Here is a 23,625-nt window from a genome sequence, read left to right as displayed (position 1 = left end):
GAAGAAAACTGTGCATATTGTTTTATGTCTCGTTGCCTACTTGTACCTAGTGTATTAAAATGATATATTTTCTTTGTTGTTATAGCTACAAACATCAATTTATAAAGAAGTTAAGGGTGCCCAATAGGCTTTTATTCTTGAACAGCAACCCACTATGCCTCATTGCGCATTCATTTTAAATCTTAAGTGACTTTGAGAAGCCATATAATTTAAGAAGTGGAATGTTTTAATGTTATTATCAACTTAATTTATTGTTTTTAATCAATATTTTGATTTGTTAGATGCTCTGAGCCTGGTCATTGGGTTGAGAACAGGGGGATATTAAGTTTAATGAAATAAATAAACATAATATTGGGGATTAACAGTTTTCTAGTAAATATTGTAAAACTGTTCAAAAGGGATAAACAATTGTCCAAAAGAAAACAAACATTCTGTTGGGGATCCTACCAACAGCTGTAGAGTGTTTTGATTTTTTAAGCACTCATGAGCATTATTTATCTTTGTGTTTAGACCTTGAAGCAGGATGCTGCCATGGAAGCAATACAACTTGATCTTGATCAGACAAACGAAGAACTTGACAGATTGAATTCATGCCATTTGGATGAAAGATCTCAACTCATTCAAGATCTCCAGAGATGTGAAAGAGAAATTGACAATTTAAAAGAAGTTTTAGTCGAGAAAGACAAAGAAATGTATGCTCTTTCTTCCAGTATGTCTGAGTACTCTGAACAGATTAATATTTTGAAACACCAGATCCAGTGCAAAGAGGATGAAGTGCGAGAGATGGAAGAAGCACGAACCAGGGCTGAAAGGGAAGTCCAGTTGTTGAAAGATGTACAAACATCAGACATGAACGATGCAAGCACAAAAATCTCACTACTTTCTGAAAAGTTTAATACAATAGAATCAGAATTGGCCAAGGCGAAAGTTGAGAACATGGCTAAAACCAAAGAAAATGAAGAACTTGTCAGGCAAATCCAAGAGAGCAGCAAAACAATTAAAAATCTTCATTCTGACATCAAGGCCCGAGATGTAACATATAACAGCAAGTTCATGGAATGTGAGTCGCAAATTAAATTGCTTAAAGAACAAGTAAGTAAATCAGCAGAAAAGTTACAAGAAGTTGAGAGAAAATATAGGGAGGAAACAGATGATCTCAAATCCCAACTTGACGAACATATTTCTGCAAAGGAGAAGCTGCATAGTTTGCTGGAGGAGAGTGAGAACAAAGAGCAAAGTTTTGTGAATGAACTGAAATCTGTGAAGGATTTATATAATCAACTAATTTTAGAAAATGCAAAAAAAGAGGAAGAATTGGTTAATTTATCTAGACAGCTTGCTGAACACATTGAGCATCTAGAACTCACCAAGAAGTCTTTACAAGAAAAATCAGAGCGCATAGTTTCGTTGCAATACATGATTGAAGATTTGGAACAGCAGAAGGAAAAGGAAAAGCTTAAGTTAGCTGGAGAACTGGATGCCAAAGAACTGCAGTTGAACAAACTTAATAGTGAGTTACATAAGAACCAGGAAATAATTAAAAAGATTAAATCCGAAATAGAAAACAACACCCTAACTAATAAGCAATTGCAAGTAGTTCTTGAACAGAAAGAAAAAGCTTTAGTGGATCAACTGAAAGCCAATGATGGTCTTAGAAATGAGGTCCATACCATGGAGAAGGAAAAGCAGCAGCTCATCAGTGAGAATGAAAGTCTGTCAAAATTATTAGACGTTAAAGAGTGTGAACTTTTGAGACGTGCTCAGTCCATGGCAGAGATGGATAGCAAGATGTCTGCCAGTGCTCTGGAATGCCAAAAAAGGATTTCAGAGGTCAGCTCTGATAAAGAGATTCTAAGGAACAAGGTTGAAGAACTCTTGGGCCTTATCAAGCAAAAAGAAAATTCAGTTGCTGAGATGTTGCTGGAGAAAGAAAAAGAATGTGGTGTTTTGGCTGGTCAGCTGTTGAAAAGCAGGGAGATGACAAAGCAGTTAGAGGAAGAAATTCAATTATACAGCAGTCAGCTGAAGGGTGCCAAAGACAGAGAGCGGGAAAGCGAAGCGATGCTAAGTCAGAAAGTGTCAGAGTATAATAAAATGGTTCAGCATCTCAGTCAGAAAGAAGGAAGAATTTTGTCATTGGAAAAAGATGTACAAGATATGGGAATGGACCTGAAAATAAAATGCAAATCTCTAGACGAAAAGACTGAGCTTCATGATGCCTTAGTTAAGCAGATAGAAGAAAAGCAAGTCAATATGACAGAATTAGAGAAGCAACTAGAAAGGGTTCAGAGTGAAGGCATGCAATTGTCTCAACAGATTGAAGAAAAAGATTCTGCTCTACAGTCTCAAGGACTAGAATTGGAGAATTTTTATAGGCAGATTGCAAAGAAAACTGAAGAGTGTGCGGCATTAAATCATCAACTAGAATTATTAGGCAAAGAAGTAGATGCTTTGAAATGTGAAAAGGACAGTGTTTTGGCTATTTGCAGTATAAAATCAAGTGAATGTGATGCTCTTCAGCATCAGTTGACACAGCATCAGAATGAAATTATGTCTGTGAAGCATGAAGCTCATATGCTGAAATTGGAAAATGAAAAATTTAAAACAGATATTGAAACAGTCAATGCTTCCTTAATGAAAAAATGTGAGGAGACAGCTGCATTGAATGCACAGTTGTCACAGCAAGGCCTTAATATTTTAGCCATGAAGGGCCAAATTGATACTCTGGTCACTGAAATAAAAACATTAAAAAGTAGTTTTCAGGATAAAGAGGCTCTCCTTTCTCAGAAGGATGCTGTTATTCAGCAAATGAAAGAGACTAAGGATGCAAGAGAAAAGCAGTATTTGCAAATGATTTCAGATTTTCAGAGTCAAGTCCAGGTTCTAGGTTGTGAAACTGATCAGCTTAGGCAAGAAATGCAAGGCAAAGAAAGTGAATTTAAAAGGCAAGAACAAGAATTAAAACTGTTTAAAGATAAATCTGAGGAGTCTGTTTTGCTTAGAGTTCAGCTGTCTGATAATATGGAAATAATTTCTGATCTTCAAAGCCAGCTTAAAGCTATGGTAGAAAAGACAGAAGAATTTAATAAGTCAATTGTACAGAAAGATGATTTATTAAAACAGAAGGAAGAAGAATTTATTAATTTGCAAGCACACATTTCTGAGTCTTCCTGTATGCATCAGAAACTGGTAGAGTCACTGACCTCTGAAGTAGAACAATTGAAAGCAAACATTTTTGAAAAGGAATTGGTGTTAAATAATTCTTCTTTGCTTAATAGTAAATTAAAGACTGAACTCCAAGACACACACATTGAGTGTGAGACTTTGAGGAAGCAAACTACAGATGCAGAAGAACTGAATTTGAATCTAAAAAAAGAAATAAGTGATCAGAAAAAATTAATAAATGATATTAGCGAGACACTGATGGGAAAATTGTCTCCTTTAGACAGTGCCAGTCTAATTAATAAACTAAGAGAGGAACTTTATGTGAAGGAGGAAAAAATGCAGCTGATTTCTCAGCTGCATAGTCAAATTAATGAACTGACTCAAGAAATCCAAAAGTTAAAAGAACTAGCACAAGAAAAAGAAAACGCTTTCTTATCTTTGCAAGACAAATTTGCTGCTCAGTATGAACAAAAAAATGACCTTAGTGCTACTCTGAGTAAAAAAGAAGAGGTTATTGCTGGATTACTTATTTCTTTAGGTGAGAAAGATGTCAGTGTGCAGTTAGCAGAAAGCAATGTTCATGTTCTTACTAATGAGATCAAGTTGCTTAGAGAAGAATTAGAAAAAAATGCCACTTGCTTAAAAAATCTGTCACAAGAGAAGGATGAAAGTATTGCACTTAGCCAGGAGAAAATGAACTCTTTGACAATTGATCTAGATTCTGCAAAATTAGAGTACCACAAAGCATTAGATGAAGTGGAACGATGGAAGTTAACAGTACAACCAAGGGAAGTAGCTCTTCAGGTTATACAAGAAAAATGCGACGAGCAGGCTAAGCAGATCGAATACTTAAATTCTGAGCTCAGCAATCTACATTTTAAATCCTCTCAAGAATGTCATGACCACATGCTTTCAGTAGAAAAATTACAACAACAGGTGAACTCTTTAATTAAGGATAAAACTCTTTTAGAGGAGAAAATTGATAAACTGAATATAGAAAGCAAAGACCTGACTATACTGGAGAAACAGTTGCAGGAGAAATCCAAAGAACTGCAAGAATTCCAAGAAAGATTAGAAGATAAAGGTGTCATTACTTTGCAGCTGAAGAATGAGAAAGAACAATTGCAGATGCAGGTTAGTCTAAAGGGTGAAGAAATTGGTGAATTAAAGGTTAAGGTTGAAAAACTAGAACAAAGTCTCCATGAATCAGAAAACAGATGGGTAACAGAACTTGATAGGGCAACTCAGCAAAATGCAACTAATCTTGAACAACTGAGCAATTTAGAAAAGGAACTAAAATCAAAAAATTATCAGATTCAGTCTGTGCTCCAAGAACAAGACCTTGTTAAAAAAGAGCTGTCTGAACTCCTGTCTGTGTTATCAGGTAGTAGGTATTTCATCAAAGACAGTGATAGTATTGATGATCAACAAATAACTGAAAGTAAGACTCTATTGGAAAAATTCTCCACTATAATAGCTAGGGTTGTCAGTGAAGAAAGGGAAGCAATGGCATTGCAAAAGACCCTTTTAGAAAGAACCAAAGAAATACAGGAGTTAAATGATCAGCTGGAAAACATGCAGTCTCTGAGGCAAGAGAAAGAGCTGATTCAAATTGACCTCCAGAAGGTTAAAGATGCTCACCAATCTGAGATTGAACATCTGTTAACCAAACTGAGTATTGCTAAGGAGGCATTATGTAAGCAGCAGTCTGTTTGTGAAGAAAGGGAAATTGCATTAACAGACATGAAGGAGGAGGTTATTTTACTCCAGGAAAAGATTATTAAATCAGAAAAAGAACTTGAAAATGCTCAGCAGGTAATAAATACTGAATGTCAGACAGTAACAAAACTGTTAGAAGAAGCAGAACAGAAAAACCAGGTGATAGAAAATTTAACTTTCCAAGCTAACCAGCAGAAGGATTTAATTTCTTCTCTAAGCCAGCAATTAAAGGAGGATTTCTCAGTTACTCAGGCCATGGAATCCACATCTAATGAAATGGTTAAATTTCCTGAAGAAAAATATATACCTATTTCCCAACTGCACCAAATAGAAACCACTCAGAAGAGCAGTATGAAAGAGACAGAAAATTTATCGCAACAGCTTGATGAATGTAAGAAAGAACTTGAACTCGCACAAGTTGTGTTTGCCAACAAAGATACTATAATTAAAAACTTAATGAGTGAGAAAGAGCAGTTAAATTTTACCCTAGAAAAAGTACTTCAGGAAAAAGAGAGTTTGAAAAAGAAACTTCAGGCAGCTTTGATAATAAGGAAGGACTTAATTCAGAAGATTGGAAAGCTTGAGGAGAATGGGCGAGAAGATATAGCAAGGGAACGCAAGAAAATGAATGATTTACTGGATCAAATTGATGAATTAATGAAGCAGGGTAAATGTGCTGAAGTTCAAAACAGAGGTCTTGAAGGCCAGCTTGAAGTCCTAAACGAACAATTGTTAGAGAAAGATGCCAAGATAAAAGACATAAGTGAAATGTTGGCTGCTAAGACTATACTTTTTGAGCAGCTCCAGAAGAATCTTACAGAACTCAAAGATGTCATTGCTGAACAGAAAAGCACGTCTGATAAGAATGTAATATCGCTACAGGAGAAAGATGCTCTGGTTGAGAAGTTGAAGTCTGTACTCAATGAGAACGAGAAAGCATATGAAATGAAATGTTCTCAGTTTGTCTTAACTATAGAAAATCTCAAAGTTGAACTAGCAAAGAGAGAAGAAACCTTAAAGGAAACAAATGAGGCAGAACAGACCTTAAATGCTGACAGCTCAGGTACCGACACCACAGATCTCCCTACTGAAATTAATCAAGTTAATCAGTTGCAGAGGGAGAAGAAAGTCCTGCAAAAGAAACTTCAGGCATTTCTCGTTGCCCGTAAGGAGAGCGCTAAAAAAATGCAGAAAGAAAAGGAGGAGCATGCCAAGCTATTAGCAGATTTTGATCAGCAATTTAAAGACTTTGAGCTGTTAAAAAAAGAACATAATGCACTCCGAGAGATGCATCAGCTAAAATGTAAAGAGCTTGACTCCAATTTGTTCCTTTTTTGCTCTGTGAAGAAAGAGAGGGAGATTGTTGGAGTTCTTCATTGCAATGAAAACGTGGAACATAAAACACTGGCATCAGTGAAGGATCATGCTGTGGTGGAAAAATCAGAAAAGATGGTGGCAGTTGAAGAGGCTGAGTTAGTGGAACCCCACAGTGTGCACACCAGATATGTGGAAGAAAACAAAGAGTTTAAAAAAGAAGTAAGAGAGAAGCCATTGAAATATGAGGAAGATTTAGAGAATGCAGTAAATCTGAAAAACAATATTGAACATTTTAACCAGAATTATGAAAAAAGCAATATTAGTATACCAACTGAGAAAGGCCAACTTCAGCAGCAACAGAAAACACATGAAAATGAATTGATGCAAGTTAAGAAAACTGTGATTGAAAGTGTAAATAATGAAAAGGATACTCTCCTTAAAAAAAGTGAAGATCACCTGAACAGAAAGGGAAACATTGAAAGCTTGAAACATGAAATTCAACAGGCCAATACACAAATTGCAGAGAAGAGTGAAGAGATCCAATATTTACATCATTCTCCTAAAGATCTTAAAGGCAAATTTAGTCATGGGAATGAAATAATGAAAGAAATTTCTCAGTTGCAACAAAGTTTACAGGAAAGTCAGGAAGAAGCAAAGCATTTCAAAATGTTATTTGAAAAAATGAGACAAGAAAGAGAAGACTGTATTAGTTTAGAAAAGTCAAATCCAGATTTACTAAGCATGAAAGAAGAGTTAAGACACAGCAGCGAAGAAAACAAAAAATTATTGATAGAACTAAATCTGCTACGTGAGAAACTTTTACTAGTTTCTAATGATGGCAAAAATGTAGAAGTATGTGTGGAAAGTAGAAGAGGAAATAACATGGAAACTGTGTTCTTGCATTCAGATAATCAGATGCAGAAAAGAGTTCAAGAAAAAGACATCTCATGTAAATCCCTAGATGTCACCCAGGAACTGATAGGAAAACACAAAAATGAAGATGACTATCAATGCCAACAGCAGAAGTGTCCTGATGAAGAAAAAAACAGGGAACGTCTTCAAAGAAAGCTCCAAGCTGCTCTAATATCACGCAAAGAAGCTCTGAAAGAAAATAAAATACTAAAAGATGAAGTGGACTTGCTAATAACACAAAACAAAGAATTGGTTAATAAAGCTCACACCCTGGAAAAGCTGGTGTCTGACTTAGGCATAGAAAAGCAAAACATTACTGCTACTTCACTGTATAAAGAAAATGAAACTGTTGTGACAGAAAATGTTAGATTATTAGTTGAAAATGAAAATTTAACTGCTGCATGTGAAAGTCTTAAGTCTACCATGGAGACTATGGTCCAAGAGAAGGAAGCTTTTTCTTTTCAGATGAATTCTTTAAAAGATTCTCAAACAGTTGAATTGACAGGTTGGAAAGCAAAACATAGTGAGTTGAAACAGGAATATGAGTCTTTGCTACAGGCTTATGAGAATATTAGTAGTAAAATAGCAGAAATGAGGCAAGTGATTGATATGACAAGAAAAGAAAAGCATGATGCTCTTCACCGAGCAAGTGAAATCGAATCTGTGAAACAGCAACTTGAGAAGCTGCTTCAAAAAGTGACTGATGAAAATGTACACATCAATGACCAACTAAGACAGCTTGATGAATCTAAACAGAAGAGAATTGATGAGCTGCAAACTGAATCGGAAAGATGGTCATCTGAGCATCAGTTGTGTTTGAAAGCATATCAAGAAAAGGCAGTTGAGAATAAGCAACTAACAGAGGAAAATGTGCAATTGAAGGAAATGTCTGAGACTTTAAAGCAAACATTAGAGAGAACTCAAAATGAAAATGAAAGTTTTTGTAAGGATTATAATCTGGCAAAATCTGCTCTGAAGGATCTCCAAACACTGCTGGAATTGGACAAGCGTGATGTGCAGTCTGAGTTCAGTGATACACTCAGTGAGAGAGAGTCATTTTTAAAACACATCCATGTTCTAATTGAAGGGGTATCAGAGAAGGAGAAGGGTGCACTGATCTTAAAACAGGAGAATACATTTATTTCAGAGAGGCTAAGGGATTTGGAGGAACTGCTGTACCAGAAAGAAATCTCTACGTCAAAGTTAGAAAATGATGGTAAGAGGCTTAATCAGGATATAGTAAGCCTGAGTGAGAGAATTAAGATACTAGAAGATGACAAGTGCTTGTTACAGGAAGAATTGGAAAACGTTCAAGAGATTTCTTACAAAGTGAAAAATGAGAGAGAATTTTTGGAGACAGAGTTACTCAATCACATAAAAAAGCTAGATGAGACCACAGATCAGTTGAAGGCAACACAGGTACAAAACAGTCTGCTGGAGCAGCAGTTGGAAGATTTAAAAGTGGAGAGAAGCAGTGTGATTAGAGAGAAAGAAGAACAGCATCTGTGTCTGGTCAAAATATTTGAAGAAAAAGTGAAATCTGCCCAGAGAGACAATAATGGGACAAAAAACAGAACCAAAGAATTGCGAGAACTTTTAAAGGAAAAACAACAAGAAATCAACCAGTTGCAAAAAGATTCCATTCAATATCAGGAGATGATTCTAGACCTGGAAAAAACTGTGAAACTTCAACAATCTAAAAGTGAAAAATTTGAGAAAGATCTAAACAACACAGCAGAAAAACTTTCCAAATCAAATGCAGAGATACAAAAACTTACAGAAAAGCTCTCTTCACAGAAAATGTTACTTGAAGAGTCTAAGGCTGAAATAGAACTGCTAGCTGCTGAAAACATACATAACAAAAAAGAACTGAAAAAGAAAGAAAACCAAATATTAAATCAAAAGAAGGAGTATGACAGACAATTGGATATTGGTCTTCAACAGCTGAGAGCAACTTGCCAAAAAGAATCTTTAAACTTAGAAGAAAAATACAATGTCCTTCAACAAGAGAAAGAGCAGATCCTTGGTGAACACCATAAGCTGCAAGAAGAACTTGGCATGAAGGATTCTCAGAACAAGAATCTTCAGGCTAATCTAAATGATGCCTTAGCTAAATTAGCTGCTTTTGCTAAATGTATGTCTTCTCTTCAAAATGACCGGGACAGGGCCATTGGTGAAATGAAAGCATGGGAAACACAGTTTAAAGAAGCTATTGAAAGTAAGCAACAACAGATAGAAGCCAGCAATAAAACAGTAGCATTGTTACAGGAAGCAATAAAGGCAAAAGTTATTCAGGTTCAAGAACTGGAGAGCAAATGTTCTATTCTAGAAGAATCTGAGAGTGGAATGCAGGCCTCAGTAGACACCCACTATTTCAGTGAACTTTCCAGAATGAAGGAGGAAAATGCCACTCTTCAGAATAAGCAGTGTGAACTGGAAATTGCTGTCCAGTCAAAAGAAAATTCTCTTCAGGCACTGCTAAAGGAGAAAAAATCTCTTAACTATCTCATAAGAAACAATAATATTGTAGAAAAAGAGATGGAAGCATTGCGAAGTAATTTGACACAGAAAGAACAGGAAGCACAACAGCTTCTTTTGGAAAAAAGTGAGCTCCAAGCTGAGTTGGAAAAACAAGTTTCCATTTGTGAACAAATGAAGGTCATGCTGAATAAGAAAGATGCAGAGATTTCTCTTCTCCTTTCATCTAAGGAGACAGACATATCTGGCTATCTTGCTCAAATACAAACTCAGAACAGACAGCAAATCACTGAGTATGAACAGCAATTAAAGATTCTGCAAATAGCCAAAAAGCAATGTGATGAAATTTGTCAGAGGCTACAGAATGAATTGAAAATTGCTCAGATGAAAGCTGACAAAGCAGTTCAAGACAGGGCTGAGATGGTCAGTGAAATTGATGCCTTTAAAAAGTCCATGACATCTCTTCAGAATAACCGAGATTCTTTGCTTTCTAAATTGAAAGATTTAGAGCGAGAGAAAAAGAGAGCCTTAAGTGAAAAAGAGAGCCTTGTAGCTGACTGTGTGAATGAAAACCAAGGTCTAAAACAAGAATTAAGGAAGCTTCTGAATCAAATAGACGATCTTCATTCTGAAAATGCGATGCTAATGGCACAGCTCACAAAATATAGGGAAGATCTGAACCAAGTTTTATCCCTGAAAGATCACCAGTTGAAAGAATTACTTACACGAAAACTGGAAAGCATTAAAAGTCTTGAACAGGAAAAATGTGAGTTGCAGAAAAAATTGAATGAAATGAAGCTGACAGTAGAAGTGCAGGAGGAGATAATAGAATCTCTAAGGCTAGAAAGTGAGAAATTAACAGCAAAAGCTCATGACTTAGAAATTCTCATAGCATCAATAAATAAAGAGAGATTGGCTTCTGAATCCAGAGAGAAATTCCCACCTCAGGAAGACGATAGATATCATCAGAAGAGAGGACACAACATCAGTCAACAGCTTGAAGAAACACATGAAAAACGATTACAAGTGTTCCAGGAAGTAACTGGTAAAAATGCAGTCCATCCAGAAGAGAAGCATCATGTGACTGTTTCATCTTCAGAACGTGAAACTTGTTCACTGGAGAATGAATTGGCAGAAAAGAGGATCTTGGAAGTTCAGAATAAAGAACTGAGGTCTCAAATAGACTCTTTTGGAAATGCTATGACAGCTCTCCAAGATGACAGGGACCGATTAATTGAGGACTTCAGGATGTTTCAGAGCAAGTATACTTCTGAAGTCAGGTCTGAAAAAAGCCGAGCAGACAGACTTGAAAGCGAGCTGAATGGTATCAAATCAAATGTTTTTCGTGTGCTCAAAGAAAATGCCCTTTTGAGTTGGGCATCTCAAGAAGTGAAAGGTAACATCCCTCTTGGAGAGGTCACCGAAGAAATTCAAAATCTGTGCAAGACATTGAATACTCAACGTCTTGAAGTTAACAGGCTTTTGTCTGAGTGTGAGAATTATCGCCAGCAGATGGATGCCTTTTCCAGGGCTATGGCCAGTCTTCAAGATGATAGAGACAGACTTCTGCAGGAACTCAATAAACTGAGAATAGTTCAAGAAGCGAAACAGGGCATGAGTTCAAGTTCCATACCTTCTAACTACGTAAATGAGATTAGTTCTCTTAAAGATAATTTGGAGACTCTTCAGATGGATAGGGAGAGGCTGGTAAGTTTTAAAAGGTGTGTTGTGTTATAATAGTAATGAAGATTATTTTTTAATTAAGGAAATTTAATATTTGAAGCTGCACACTAAGTAACTGTCTTTATATCAAAACTAAGTGTTGAATCTAACCAATGCTTGCAGTCAATCTAACCCAGTTCTCCTCCTTACTGCACTGCTTTTGGACAAGCAAGTTCCATAAGCCCATCATAGCCTTTTTGGATGGTCCAAGCAGACCATTAGCTCTCCCCTCAAGTTATTTAGCCTGCAACTTTGAACATTACTTTTGAAAACTGTTTACTGTTGAACTCAGTTTGCAAAACTGAAGAGAGAATCCCTTTCATATTTGTTTTCTTAATCTGTTTCTTCTCCTGTAGGCTAAAGAAGGAGCAAGTCTTACAACAGCTGAGATATCAGATCTAAAATCCAAAGTGCATGACCTTGAGAGAGACTTAAACCAGACAAAAGTTTTTCAAGAAGAAGCTGAGAAAGAAAGAGCCTCATACCAGAATGAATTAATTGAATTACGGTAAAGCATTTAAGTATGGGCAGTAAAAAAAAACACAACCTTGTGAGTGTATCCATTTTTTTGTGAGCAGATGGGGGTGTTTGTTTTTGCAAGCCACATAATGGTTTGTTTCTGGGGTTCATCAGAAGTTTGGTGTTGATCTTTATTAAAACTTCTATATTGTGGAAAATATAAGGCAAGGTCCCCAACATGGTGCCCTTTTCTGGTGCCTACCAAGTTTTGTTTTGTTTTTTAGAAAATAGGCAGGGCCAGGTAAGACTGTTGCCTAGTAAGGGTTTTGATTGAGCACTGGAGAATGATTGGCTCTGCAGATTTTAAATATGTTTCTTTGGCAACAGTTGTCACCAGAGCACAAGCTTCTGCATCATGTGACTGAGGGTAAAGTGTGGCAGCCATTTTGTAGCTAGCACCACTTCCTACAGCAGCAATTTTGTGGCTGAATCCACTATATTGTTAGAATTCCTAAGGTTCCTGCACAGACTCAAAAAAGTTGGGACCCCTGGTATAAGGTATCTCCTGGGGTAGGGGGAGGAAAGGGAATAGCCACTGGGGGAGGGTGGTTTACCACCATGAATAAAGCAAAAGACCTGAAGCAAGAGGTCAGGTAATTCTGACATTCTTAATCTGTACTTTCTGCTGTATTTGGTGTAAACATGTTTCGGGTTTAGGAATATAATTGCAATTAAAATGAAAGCTTCTCTCTTACATATATAAACAAAACAAGTTTGCTATATCTCACCAGTTCCTGTACAGCCCTCCGTGTCGTTTCCTTATGCATAGAGCAGCATTGTAATTGATTTATTGTTATTTTGATGAGCTGTACATTGCAGTACGACACTTGTTCAATGTTGTTGTCAGTAAAACCCTAATAATTTGAAAAAAAAATTATATCCAGGAGGGAAAAAAATCTTCTGCTGGCAGAATGTCATGCACTTCAAAATCACTTCCGGGCAACAGTTGACGAGAAAGAAAGACAGATTGCAGAACTGAAGAGAGTGCATCGTGAAATGTTATCTCAGGGATCTGGAACTACTGGCATTCATTCAACTAAGGTAAAACAAGCAACTGAAAAGGCTGCTCTAATAACCTTTAAATGTTTCAAAAATGTTTTATATTTCAAATTTAAAGTTAATATCAGCTTTGAGAGTCAAGGAGGGCTTCAAATGATTCTAAGATCTCAATCTTCAATTGGCTACTTTTTAATTTGTTTCCTGAATATATGTAGTTTAATAGACTGAAGTAGAAGACTGATATTGATGGTGGCAGGGAGAGCCAGTGCTTTAAATGGGATTGTTTTTCTTACCATTGGTGGTATGCCACTTTTGCTGAACAACTCTGTTAATAGCATGTTTGAAACTGGTCCTCTGTTAGAGAAACAGGTGTTCCTGACAGGAAAAAAAAGCAGTTTTCCAGCTTCATTTGGTTAGGACACTGGCTCCAAATTTGCAAATATCTGATCTGACCATACCAATACATGCTTCAGTAACCTGGAAGCAAGATTCCCATAACATGCTTTTCATGAGGCTGCCCTTTAAGACCCAGAAATTGCACCTGGTACAAAATATGGCAGCTCATCTGTTACCTGGAGCTAACGTTGCTCCTATTTTGAAAAACTAAATGTTAGCAAAATTGTGTTTTGAACAACACTGCTCTAGAAATATTGAACGCCTACTGCAGTATTGCCAGATTCAGTCGTTTTTGTTTTTTGCTTTGTCCAAGGGGTTAGAAACGGTTTCTCTTGTTGGAAGCACAGACAGCCCTGAACAAATGAACTGTCTCTTGGCTGAGAGAAATCGGCTTCAGAGTGAGCTTCAGTGTTGCCTGCAAGAGCTGCACCAGAGAGAGATGCGATTCCAGCAAATCAATTCAAAGGTACAGTAGACACAACTCCTAAATAAATAGTACTCTAAAATTGCACAACTATATCATAAATGCATACATTTTTTCTTGTCTACAGGAGTTCCTTGTAAGTGTAAAATCATGAAGTGACGACAAATTTGGTGACAATATTCATTTAATGAAAAACAAATTTCGTTCTGATGTTTTCAGACTTTTTTAGTGTTTGAGCTAAAAGCTTGGAAATGGGGCCTGTTGACGATTCAGGCCTTAGAAGATTTGGTTAGTCAGACTGGCACTTTGGATTAGGATATGCTTCCTGTTCCACTCCTATGCCCACTGTTACTTATCTCTCAAATATTAGGGAGGTATTGCTATGGACATCCACCCTCCACTCCTGTTTCCCACACTCCTGTGCCACTTGCTGGTTCTGTCCCTCAGTTCCCTGTGTGATTAACTCTACATGTCCATCAGTATCTTTTTTTGCTACAGGAGAAAATGCTTTCTACATTTGGGATAGTTTCAAAAACAACAGAGGGTACTGATTTTCAAAACTAACAGTCAAAAGGATTGTTTGCAGTGTGCTTCAGGGTGCTCTCTGTCTCACTGCTTGACTTTTGTAAGCTTCAGAAACATTACAAAGCAAATAGGCATATTCACATATGCTTACATAGCAGAGTTTCAACTCCATAGTGAAGCTGATGCTCAAACTTGTTAATGAACAGTCAAGTAACCTTCTTTGGAACAGCAGTTGCATGGTGGTGTTTACCCAAGCTGAATTGTTGCAGGTAATGCATTCAGCCGAAGAAAATGCTATATTGTCTGGCCAGCTGAAAATGGTGTCCCAGACTTTGCGGGATAACCAACTTCATTACACTGATCTGCAGAATTGTTACTTGCAGCTTCAAAGGGAATATCAAGCACACATTTCTGTTCAGGGTACTGTTGAGGTAAGGAAGCACAGATAATTACTTTGTTTTTATTTTCTGTGAGGTACTCTTCATGGGAAGCCCTTCCTGGTTACAAAGCCAAGTCTGACTCAGTTACTGGAGAGCTGCGGAATCTCTCCCAGATGACCAGATTGATACACAAGGCAGGAAGCTTCTAGGCAGAAAGGGCAGAACTTTGCACATGCAAAGGTAATTTCCTCTGAGGTCCATTCCTCTAAGAATGAGTGACCTTTTCTAGGAGGAATAGAGGAGGAGAAAAATCCTGTACAATTTTTTTTAATTTAACAAAAAGGGCTGGAATGTGTGTGTGTGTGTGTGTGTGTGTGTGTGTTCATGTGGTGTAAGACAAGTTAATTCTACTAGGAAATCAATATTAGTGAACATTTATTCTTAAGAAGCATATTGAAATTTGCTGTTTTTTAGGGTGAAACTCAAGCAGAAGTTCCCCCAGGAGCTCCCCAGGAGAAAGCTGCTGTCCTTGTTGAAATAGACAATATGGAACTCAGTGAATTAAGGAAAAGGTCAGGATTGTTTGTTGACAGCCCATTTTTTGCTGTTGATCATGATATAAAATGTGTATTTGTGTTTTTAAATTTTATCTACCTTTATTAATTTCTAGTTTGAGACTGTTGAGACAGTTTTGCTTCGCCTTGAATTTGATTAGAACCTGGTTTTTCTAGGCTCACAGAGATGGAGTTGCAATATAATTCAGTGCAACAAACTGTATCACAACTCATGGAAACGCTGTCAAAAGAGAGGAGCAGGCGACAAGCTGCAGAAGAGCATCTTGGGCACTCTGTGAACCAATTGAAAAGGTAGCTATATTTGAAAAGATCTCTCAGTTGGTCCAGAAAGAAAATATTTAATTGGAGCAACTACCTAGTGCCCCTAGGGTTTTTTGTTGCAGCATCTCATTGCTCCCCAGTGGAATGTCTTGATTTTTGTAGGTGTCTGTATTGGACACAGAAATCTATTTCTATGGATTAGATGAAAGTTCAGACCTGAAAGTGTGATTTCTATTTTGTTTTTGTACACAAAAATCAATGCCCTCCAGTTGCATTATGGTGTACTGCAGTGGTTTTCAGGTTTTCCCCTCGCCCCTTTCCCTTTACTCACTTAATAGAATCCTTGACCTTATTCATCTGTCACAGAACACCTGAATGCTGACAGAATATTTAGGATCATCGGTAAAGGGACACAGTTCATGTGAAGTACTTGGCATAGGTTTTGTTTGACTTTATTGTTTTCTTACTTAGCTGGAATTACACTCTAGGATACCTTAAACATTTTCTTGTGGCTGTATATTTCAGGAGAGCATAGATCACTGTGGCCAAGAAGCCTTTAAACACAGTTTGTCTGCAATTTCTGATCTTGTCATTAGGAGGCTCTTAACCAGATTTACACAGTTCTTGATAAAAAAAGATGTAAAATCTGAATTTATGGAATTGAGATCTTCTGTATTTAACTGCATTTTTACTGTTGTTTAAAATCATTAGTTGAAGGTGTGAGGTAATAAAGAAAGATTCCTTTGTTGCTGTTAGAAAGAATGTGTAATACTTAGAGACTGTAAAAAAAATTGTAGGGAACAAAAGCTGTACAATCTGACTCCATTGAGGAAACTGGTTCATTTGAAAAGGGCAGGTTATCTGAGATCCAGAAAGACCTGCATAGACAGTAGCTTGCAGAAACATGTATTGTTGAAGGTTTTCACAGCTGAAATTAACTGGTTGTTGTGGGTTTTCTGGATTGTGGAGCGATCGTCTGGTAGTTTTTGTTCCTAACGTTTCACCCACATCTATGGCTGGCATCTTCATGTCACAATAAGACTCTTCACACGGAGCCAAGGTGAGAAACACATCTCACTGTGTGATGCCTCTGAAGACAGCAGTCATAGATGTGGGTGAAATGTTAGGAGCAAAAACTACCGGACTATGGCTACACAGCCCAGAAAACCCTCAACAGCCATATTCTTACAATGCTTTTGTGTTTTTCAATTCCCTTTTTAGGCTTGAATTGGGTGGTTATAGGCCCTCACCTAGAGAACATGCCATTCAGATGGAGTCTGATGAGGAAAGAGATGCTCTGATCATCAACACCAGTGAACATATTATAGTACGAAAGGTAAGTTTATAAATCCCCAAAATAAACCCGAGATATTACTTCTATTACATTAATTGTGGGTAGGTTTTAACAAATCTGGAAGTCTTTTTACAAATTTTAAGAATCTTGCTGAAACAGTAGGTTCTATCTGGAATTTGGTAATTAGTAATTCAGTTTCCAGTTCTTGAATTAGTCACTAGTGGATTGTTTAAAACCAGTTCTCTGCTAATGTCAGTAATCATAGTGCTCTCAGATTGCTTATTAGTAGGATGAATCCAGCAGTGTTTTTGTTGTAAGTGGGTTGCTTAAAAACAGCCACTGACTCAGCATTATTGGTAAACTAGGTGGGATTCAGTCTTGTCACAAGGGAGGTTGTCGGGTGCAAGCTATTCAAGGCCGCCTCAGTTAAGTTCTGTGTTGTGTGGCTGGCCCAATGGAAGCTCTTTCTATCAGTCAGACAGAACTTTGCAGTGTCTCCCTCTCCCTTTGCAGTTCATTATTCTCCCTAAAATGCCAAATGTGGGGGATGGGAATCCAGGGAATGGCAAAAGGGTTTGTTTGCAGCAGGAAGGGGGAATTGGCAGAAATTACACTTTCCATCTGTGGAAAATTTAGTCTGGAACAAACTGCAAAACCTGAACTCATGTGGATTTATGCAGGTCACTATTTTAGCTTCATATGCAAGCCATCTGTAATTTGTGTACTTAAGAACACAACAAGAACCCTTCTGGATCAGACCAATGATTCATCTAGCCCAGTATCCTTTTTCACATAATGGCCAACCAGTTCCTCTGGAGGTCCATTAATCAGGCATAGAGGCCAAAACCTTCTCCTGATGTTTCCTCCTGACACTATTCATGGGTTTACTTGCTCTGAACTTGGAAGTTCTCTTTAGTCACCATGACTAGTAGTCACTGTTAGATATATATCACCCATGAATCTGTTTAATCCCCCTTTTAATGCTATGCTTATGACCATAACTACATCCTGAGAGTAAATTCCACATTTTAACCGCTCATTGTTTTTGCCTGCCCTGAATCCATTTGGAAACTGTATAAATCTTGAAACTCCATTATAATAAGAGTTTGCACTACTTTTCTGAACAGATGAAAGGAGGGGCCCTTTCTTTCCAGAGATGGATTCGAGGACGAAGTCTTTACTGCTCCAAACTGCTGACCTCCAGAGCAAAATCTCGCTATCTCTTTCTTAGTTATCTGGTGGTACTACATCTTCTTGTTTTCCTCTGTCTCACAGGCATCTTATAAATGCACTGAACTTTTTAGGTGAATTATTTTACTTCTAAATAATGGTGTGCCAATAATGGTGAGAACATGAACTTTTCAGAAGCTGCTGTTATGCTATGCACTGAATACTGTTGTAAATATTCCAAGTATAGTGTGTGGCTTTTTAACTTCTTAATTAAGAAGTTTTAAATGTACATCACAGTTGATCCAAAGTTTGAGTTAAATTGCTGTTTCACGCTGGAATATTATATTTGCTAAAGAAAAAGATACTGTCATCAAAACACACTACGAAGAATATGCTGCAATAGGGGTGTTTTGTATTCTTTGGGAATATATAATGAATGACTGGGCTGTAAATGATATCTTTTCTATATAAAGTTTATTTTAGCAGAGTTGAATTATACATTTGAAAAAAAATATTCTCCTCTCTTGGGTGTCTTTGTCTTCTTGTTTATAGCAAGAAGCTTACAGAGTGCAATACTGGGAAAAAAGCTGGAATCAGTTTCTTGAGTTTCTTAACTTTAAATAAAATCTTAAGAACATGAAAACTTTCTCTTTGCTTCAATATTTATCATGGTTGATGACTGGTTGGTACAAGAACTATTTGTTTAAAATATTTATATGTATGTCTCCTGAACATCTCAAGACTCACAAAGATACAGTGAGAATTTGGAAAAGGTGACGCAAACCAACCCAATGGACAGATTTTAGAAGGTTGATTCATTACTTATTCAAATCTTTTTTGCTTTCCTGTAAGTGGACCTCTTGCGGTGTACATCTAGTCCACGTCTCTGGGATTATTCCCTTCTAGTCCCCTGAGAAACACTTGCCTTCTTCTGTGTATGTCAGGACCCTGTTTTTGAGTTCCTGGGAGCTGGCCCATCGTCTCATTTAACTTTATGTACTGTTGTAACGTCAGGTGGGATCCAATTTTTTTCATAACATCATTTATCATTTTAAAAACATGGAAAATTGCATTATGTTAAATGTTCAGTACATGGAGTGAAACCACAGGGAAATGGCAGGAGTAGAGCAACTGAACACTGGATCCCTTTCACAATAAATATTTGCCATTTGGCTAATAAATGGTACATGACATAAATATTAAGTAGCATTGGAAGCCTTTGCTACTATAGAAAACTATTTGTTCCAATTAAAATTAAACAGGACAAAATAGAAAAATTCCCCTAGCCTGGTATTATTGTTAAGATTTTACTGTTGATTATCAAAACAAATACTGTAATACCTTAGACAGTTGCTTTAGCTTGAAAGGAGGAGGTTAGCACCATGCCTTCTGTCTTCATTTTCAAAGGAAGGAACTTTCTCCAAGCAGTTCACAGAGACTTACCTCTCATGTTGAAAACGATGACTCTAAATTCTTTCCATTTTAGACTAAGGGCCTTCTTTGAGTTGGCAAAGGAAAACATTTATTACACAGAGACAATTTCAAGTAGTTTGCCATGTTATTCTGTAGTAGCAAAACAAAATTGGAGTCCATTAGCACCATAAAGACCAGCGTATAAAGCTTTCCAGACTGGTATTTTAGATCTGACAAAGTGAACTTGGACTCACAGAAAGTCTAGAATGTTTTAATGGTTTTTTAAAATTCTACTGGACTTGAAATATATTACACAGAAATGTTTTAAAGTATTATGGGTGCATGTAATTTCATTAATGCAATCATAATTTTATTTAATATGGACTTCTTAGGCTTTCCAATCTAAAGATCAGAGAGAACATCTTGTGAACACAATACTAAACGAGAGCATGAGGTGATGTCCTTTACATTACCTTGCCGTGTGCATTATTTTGCTCTTTCACAGGTATTTACCTTATGCCAAACTATATAGCCTTGTAAAATTGAGAACACATAGGATTTCATCATTACACAACTCTGATTGCTTCTCTATATTGAAATATATATTGGTCACAATAGGGATACTCCTAGTACAGAATTACATTGTTTGAACAATAGGATGATTTTAAATCCATTGGTTATGATAATAGCTGGTCAGAGATCAAGCTTGTTTATACATTGACATTATCAGAAGTTGTCACTAAGAGCCATGCAGAAATAGCTTTCCTTCAGTTGGCTGTTCCAGGATAATACAGTGCTTGCAAAAATGCATAATATATTTTCTGCTGTTTGGGATAACCAGATTAACATATATACTAAAGGCCATATGAACCAAATAGGACAAAATCTTGGGCACAGACCTGGTTATAGTTTCCACCTCATAGGTAAATAGGTTCTGAATCAGGGCCCATTTTCAGGAACTGAGTCACACAATCTTAAGATAAGGTAACTATTTTCTGCCTCCCTGTTACAGAAGACTGATAGCTGTATGGACATTTCAAATAGCAGTGCTTTGCATGGTAATGTCTCCTAATAAATATGAACAGAGCTATTTTTAGTTAGGTAGGTAATAATGTAGCAAATAAGGACTTCTAATCTGGAGCTGACAATGAACATAGTAATCAGTCAGCCTACCTCTTAGTTGGAAAAAAGGGGAAAGCAAAGAGGGGGATGTGAATCGTCGGGGGAGCAGAGGGGAAGCCTAATTACATAGTGAGCAACTTCAACTGGGAAAGCTTCCAAGGATGTCAGAAATTCTGCCCTAATTTATCCAGCCAGTGAAACTGTTGCTTTGACAAGAGCAAGCTGGAAAAAGTGTTTCCAGAAATGGTATGGCAGACTGAAGTATTCTGTGAACACCATTCCATGGGCAGATATAAATGTAATAGAAGGTGAGATAATTTCATTTGTTCCAAGAGGGCATTTCCTGGTCATTGGGGTAAGTATTACTCTGAGATGTTTTCAGTGTGATTTCTAATGAAACAAAGCTTGATTTCCAGAAATTCTTGGTTCTTTCTGAAGTCATAGCCTCCCTCCCCATAACTCCAGATGAAGTGTTATATCCAAATTTCAGTTGATTTTGGCTCCATGGTCTAGTTTCCACTTGCTGATTGTCAGCAGTGGAATGTAGTAGAGCCTTGCTAATTATTGTTGGTCAACTGGAACAGAGTGTGCAAGTAATTGACACTGTAGACCAGGGGTAGGGAACCTGCGGCTCTCCAGATGTTCAGGAACTACAATTCCCATCAGCCCCTACCAGCATGGCCAGTTGGCCATGCTGACAGAGGCTGATGGGAATTGTAGTTCCTGAACATCTGGAGAGCCGCAGGTTCCCTACCCCTGCTGTAGACCTAAAAACTGAACTCAAACTTTTTGATCTCTGAGGGAAGAACACAACGATTTAAGCAGCAGTAAGTTACTCAAGGGCAACTTCCCAGCTGTTTTTTTACATAAAGTGTTGCTTTTTGCTTTTTATCTTCTTACCAGAAATATACATTCCATCCAGTTGCAGTGCATTTGAAAGATTCACAGAGCACTGATGTAATGGTAACTGTAAGTATAGTTTCCAAGCATCGACACCAAGTGACAAATTCAATATACAACTGTTTTTAGTCTTCCACATCTCACTGAACAAATAAAAAAGGGTATCTGTTTCTAGCTGCAGAGAACTACCATTCATCTATCAAGATTACTATGGTCTACTGTGACTTGCAGCAGCTCTCTAAGGCACTGGGTTGAGTCTTTCACATCAGCTTCTACCTGATGCTTTCTTTGGAGATACTTGGGATTTAATCTGGTATCTTTTGCATGCAAAGCAGCCAGTCTACTATGGAGCAATGTCTGCTACCTTAAAAATCCATAATTAACTGAGCTATCCTATTCTGAGGCCCTTTCTGCACAAGCCATATACAGCGTCCCAGGGATGGCAAAATCGCCGTCCCTGGGAGACCGTTCGCACAGAATGCATTGCTGCTGCGCAGCAGCACCGTCCTGGCTTTCCCCTGAAAACCTCGCTAAACAAGCGAGGTTATTGAGAAACAGCGTCTTACCAGCGGCATGGTGCGAACCGCACCGCCGGGAAGCCGCTGCTTTCCCCTTTGGCTCCACTCACCTTCTTTTGCAGTGTCCCTCTGGAGGGCTGCAGAGACCCGCCCATGCTGCCGTCCAACCTCTGGAGGTCGCAGGTCTAAGCAGTCCTCCAGAGGGACGCTGCAAAAGAAGGTGAGTGGAGAGAGACAGTTTAGGCAGGAGTAACTGTCTTTAGGATTGCACTGTGAACAATCTTAACCATACTATAAAATTCACAGTTTTGACATTAACTGAAAAATATATTTCCTATGTTTAAGTTTTCTTCAGATGGAGAAAAAACAGCATTCTTTATCCTCTAGATGGAAGCATAGCCTTTCCATACTTTTCTTTCTATTCATTTTACTGCTTCATAGAATCCTAGCCTGTTCTTCCTAACTGTATCCTAGTCTGTTCTTCCTAACTGAATTTCATTCACTCATTATTCCTAAGCATTCTATGCTCTCTTTTTATTAATGCAGATCTGCAGTTGCATTTATAGCACATTCTTTAGTAAAAGGGGGAAAAGGAAAATCACCAAAGAGGAATTCAAATAGCCAGCCTGTATAGGAGAAAGTTAAAGTGCAGAAAGAATTGGCAGAAGTAATCTCAGAACTACTGGCAATAATACTGGAGAACAGGAGAAGTCCAGCAGACTGGAGCATAAGGAAGAACTTGTAATCTTCCTGCTTGTGGGCTTCCTAGAGACGACTGACTGGCTGCTGTGTGAACAGAACGCTAGATTTGATGGGCCTAGGTTTGGTCCAGTTTGGCTCTTCTTCTATTCTTAAACTCGACATTATAAATTACATTTAGGCTCCAGCAAAGATCCACAAAGTGGTTTTTCTATTATGGTTTTTGTATAAACACAATTAAGTTCCTGACAGTTAATAAGGTATATAAAGAAAAATTTGAGGTGATTCGGACATTTAAGAAGGACTCTTCAGTAGGGTTGACCATTTTCAGGAGGTCACTGGAGATCTTCCTCCATGTTACAGAGATCAATTCACCTGAAGAAAGTGGCCTCTATGGCTTTATATCTCATTGAAGTCCCTCCCCTCACCTTCCCTCCCCTCCCCAAACCCTGTTCCTCAGGCCCCACCCACAAAATCTCCAGGCATTTCCCAACCCAAAGCTGGCAACCTTACTCATCAGTATCATTCTCATCAGGTACAACCGTCTTCATGTAGGGGACTGATAGAATATTACATTCACCCTACACCTGGAAAGTTAGCAGGTTACAGGATTTTGTTCGATGCTGTTTTTCCTTCTGTCTGCAGGGAAATTTTGATATGGCTGCTATTAAGTAATCAATTCTTCACTTGTATTCTGACATGGTGCAGTCCTTTGAGAAGACATTATATTCTTTGATTGCTGCAACTCAAATTATTTAAGTCAAGAATTTCTTATCAAAGCCTTTGAGATTTTACAAGGGTAGGAAATCTGTCACAGGAATTGCAATGCAAACTTAATCAAGGGGATTCAGTTCCCATGACAGAAAACCTTTAAGACCAACTAGGTTCCTCTGCAGCTGTTCTTTCTTCTGTTTTGTGAATGCCAAAGACAGCCCAGCATTCTCAAATGCTTTAAGTTAAAATGTAACTAAATAGCTGTGATAATGGCTTTCTTTTCTATGTTGACAAGAAATGAGCGGTAGTATTAACTCAACAGAAGAAGATTATGCCCCACACCCATGTTCTCCCCATTATACATTGTACGGTCAGAAACTGTAAATACATTAACACATACATG

General features: G+C 37.6%; 1 protein-coding gene across 1 annotated transcript in view; it reads left to right on the top strand.

Annotated features, from left to right (window-relative positions):
• Positions 1–18,499, top strand: part of LOC125425704 (golgin subfamily B member 1-like) — a 59,076-nt gene extending 40,577 nt beyond the window's left edge. The window contains exons 21-29 of the mRNA XM_048483237.1: positions 511–11,298; positions 11,670–11,821; positions 12,717–12,873; positions 13,541–13,693; positions 14,446–14,607; positions 15,031–15,128; positions 15,288–15,422; positions 16,614–16,728; positions 17,814–18,499. Of these exons, the coding sequence (XP_048339194.1) occupies positions 511–11,298; positions 11,670–11,821; positions 12,717–12,873; positions 13,541–13,693; positions 14,446–14,607; positions 15,031–15,128; positions 15,288–15,422; positions 16,614–16,728; positions 17,814–17,972 (11,919 nt within the window). The 3' untranslated portion in view covers positions 17,973–18,499. The remainder of the gene's footprint in view (positions 1–510; positions 11,299–11,669; positions 11,822–12,716; positions 12,874–13,540; positions 13,694–14,445; positions 14,608–15,030; positions 15,129–15,287; positions 15,423–16,613; positions 16,729–17,813) is intronic.
• The last annotated feature ends 5,126 nt before the right edge of the window (positions 18,500–23,625 follow it).

This window comes from Sphaerodactylus townsendi, linkage group LG02, assembly GCF_021028975.2.
Source record: "Sphaerodactylus townsendi isolate TG3544 linkage group LG02, MPM_Stown_v2.3, whole genome shotgun sequence".
In the NCBI taxonomy this organism is placed as follows: Eukaryota; Metazoa; Chordata; class Lepidosauria; order Squamata; family Sphaerodactylidae; genus Sphaerodactylus; species Sphaerodactylus townsendi.
This window is presented reverse-complemented; position numbering and strand designations above follow the sequence as displayed.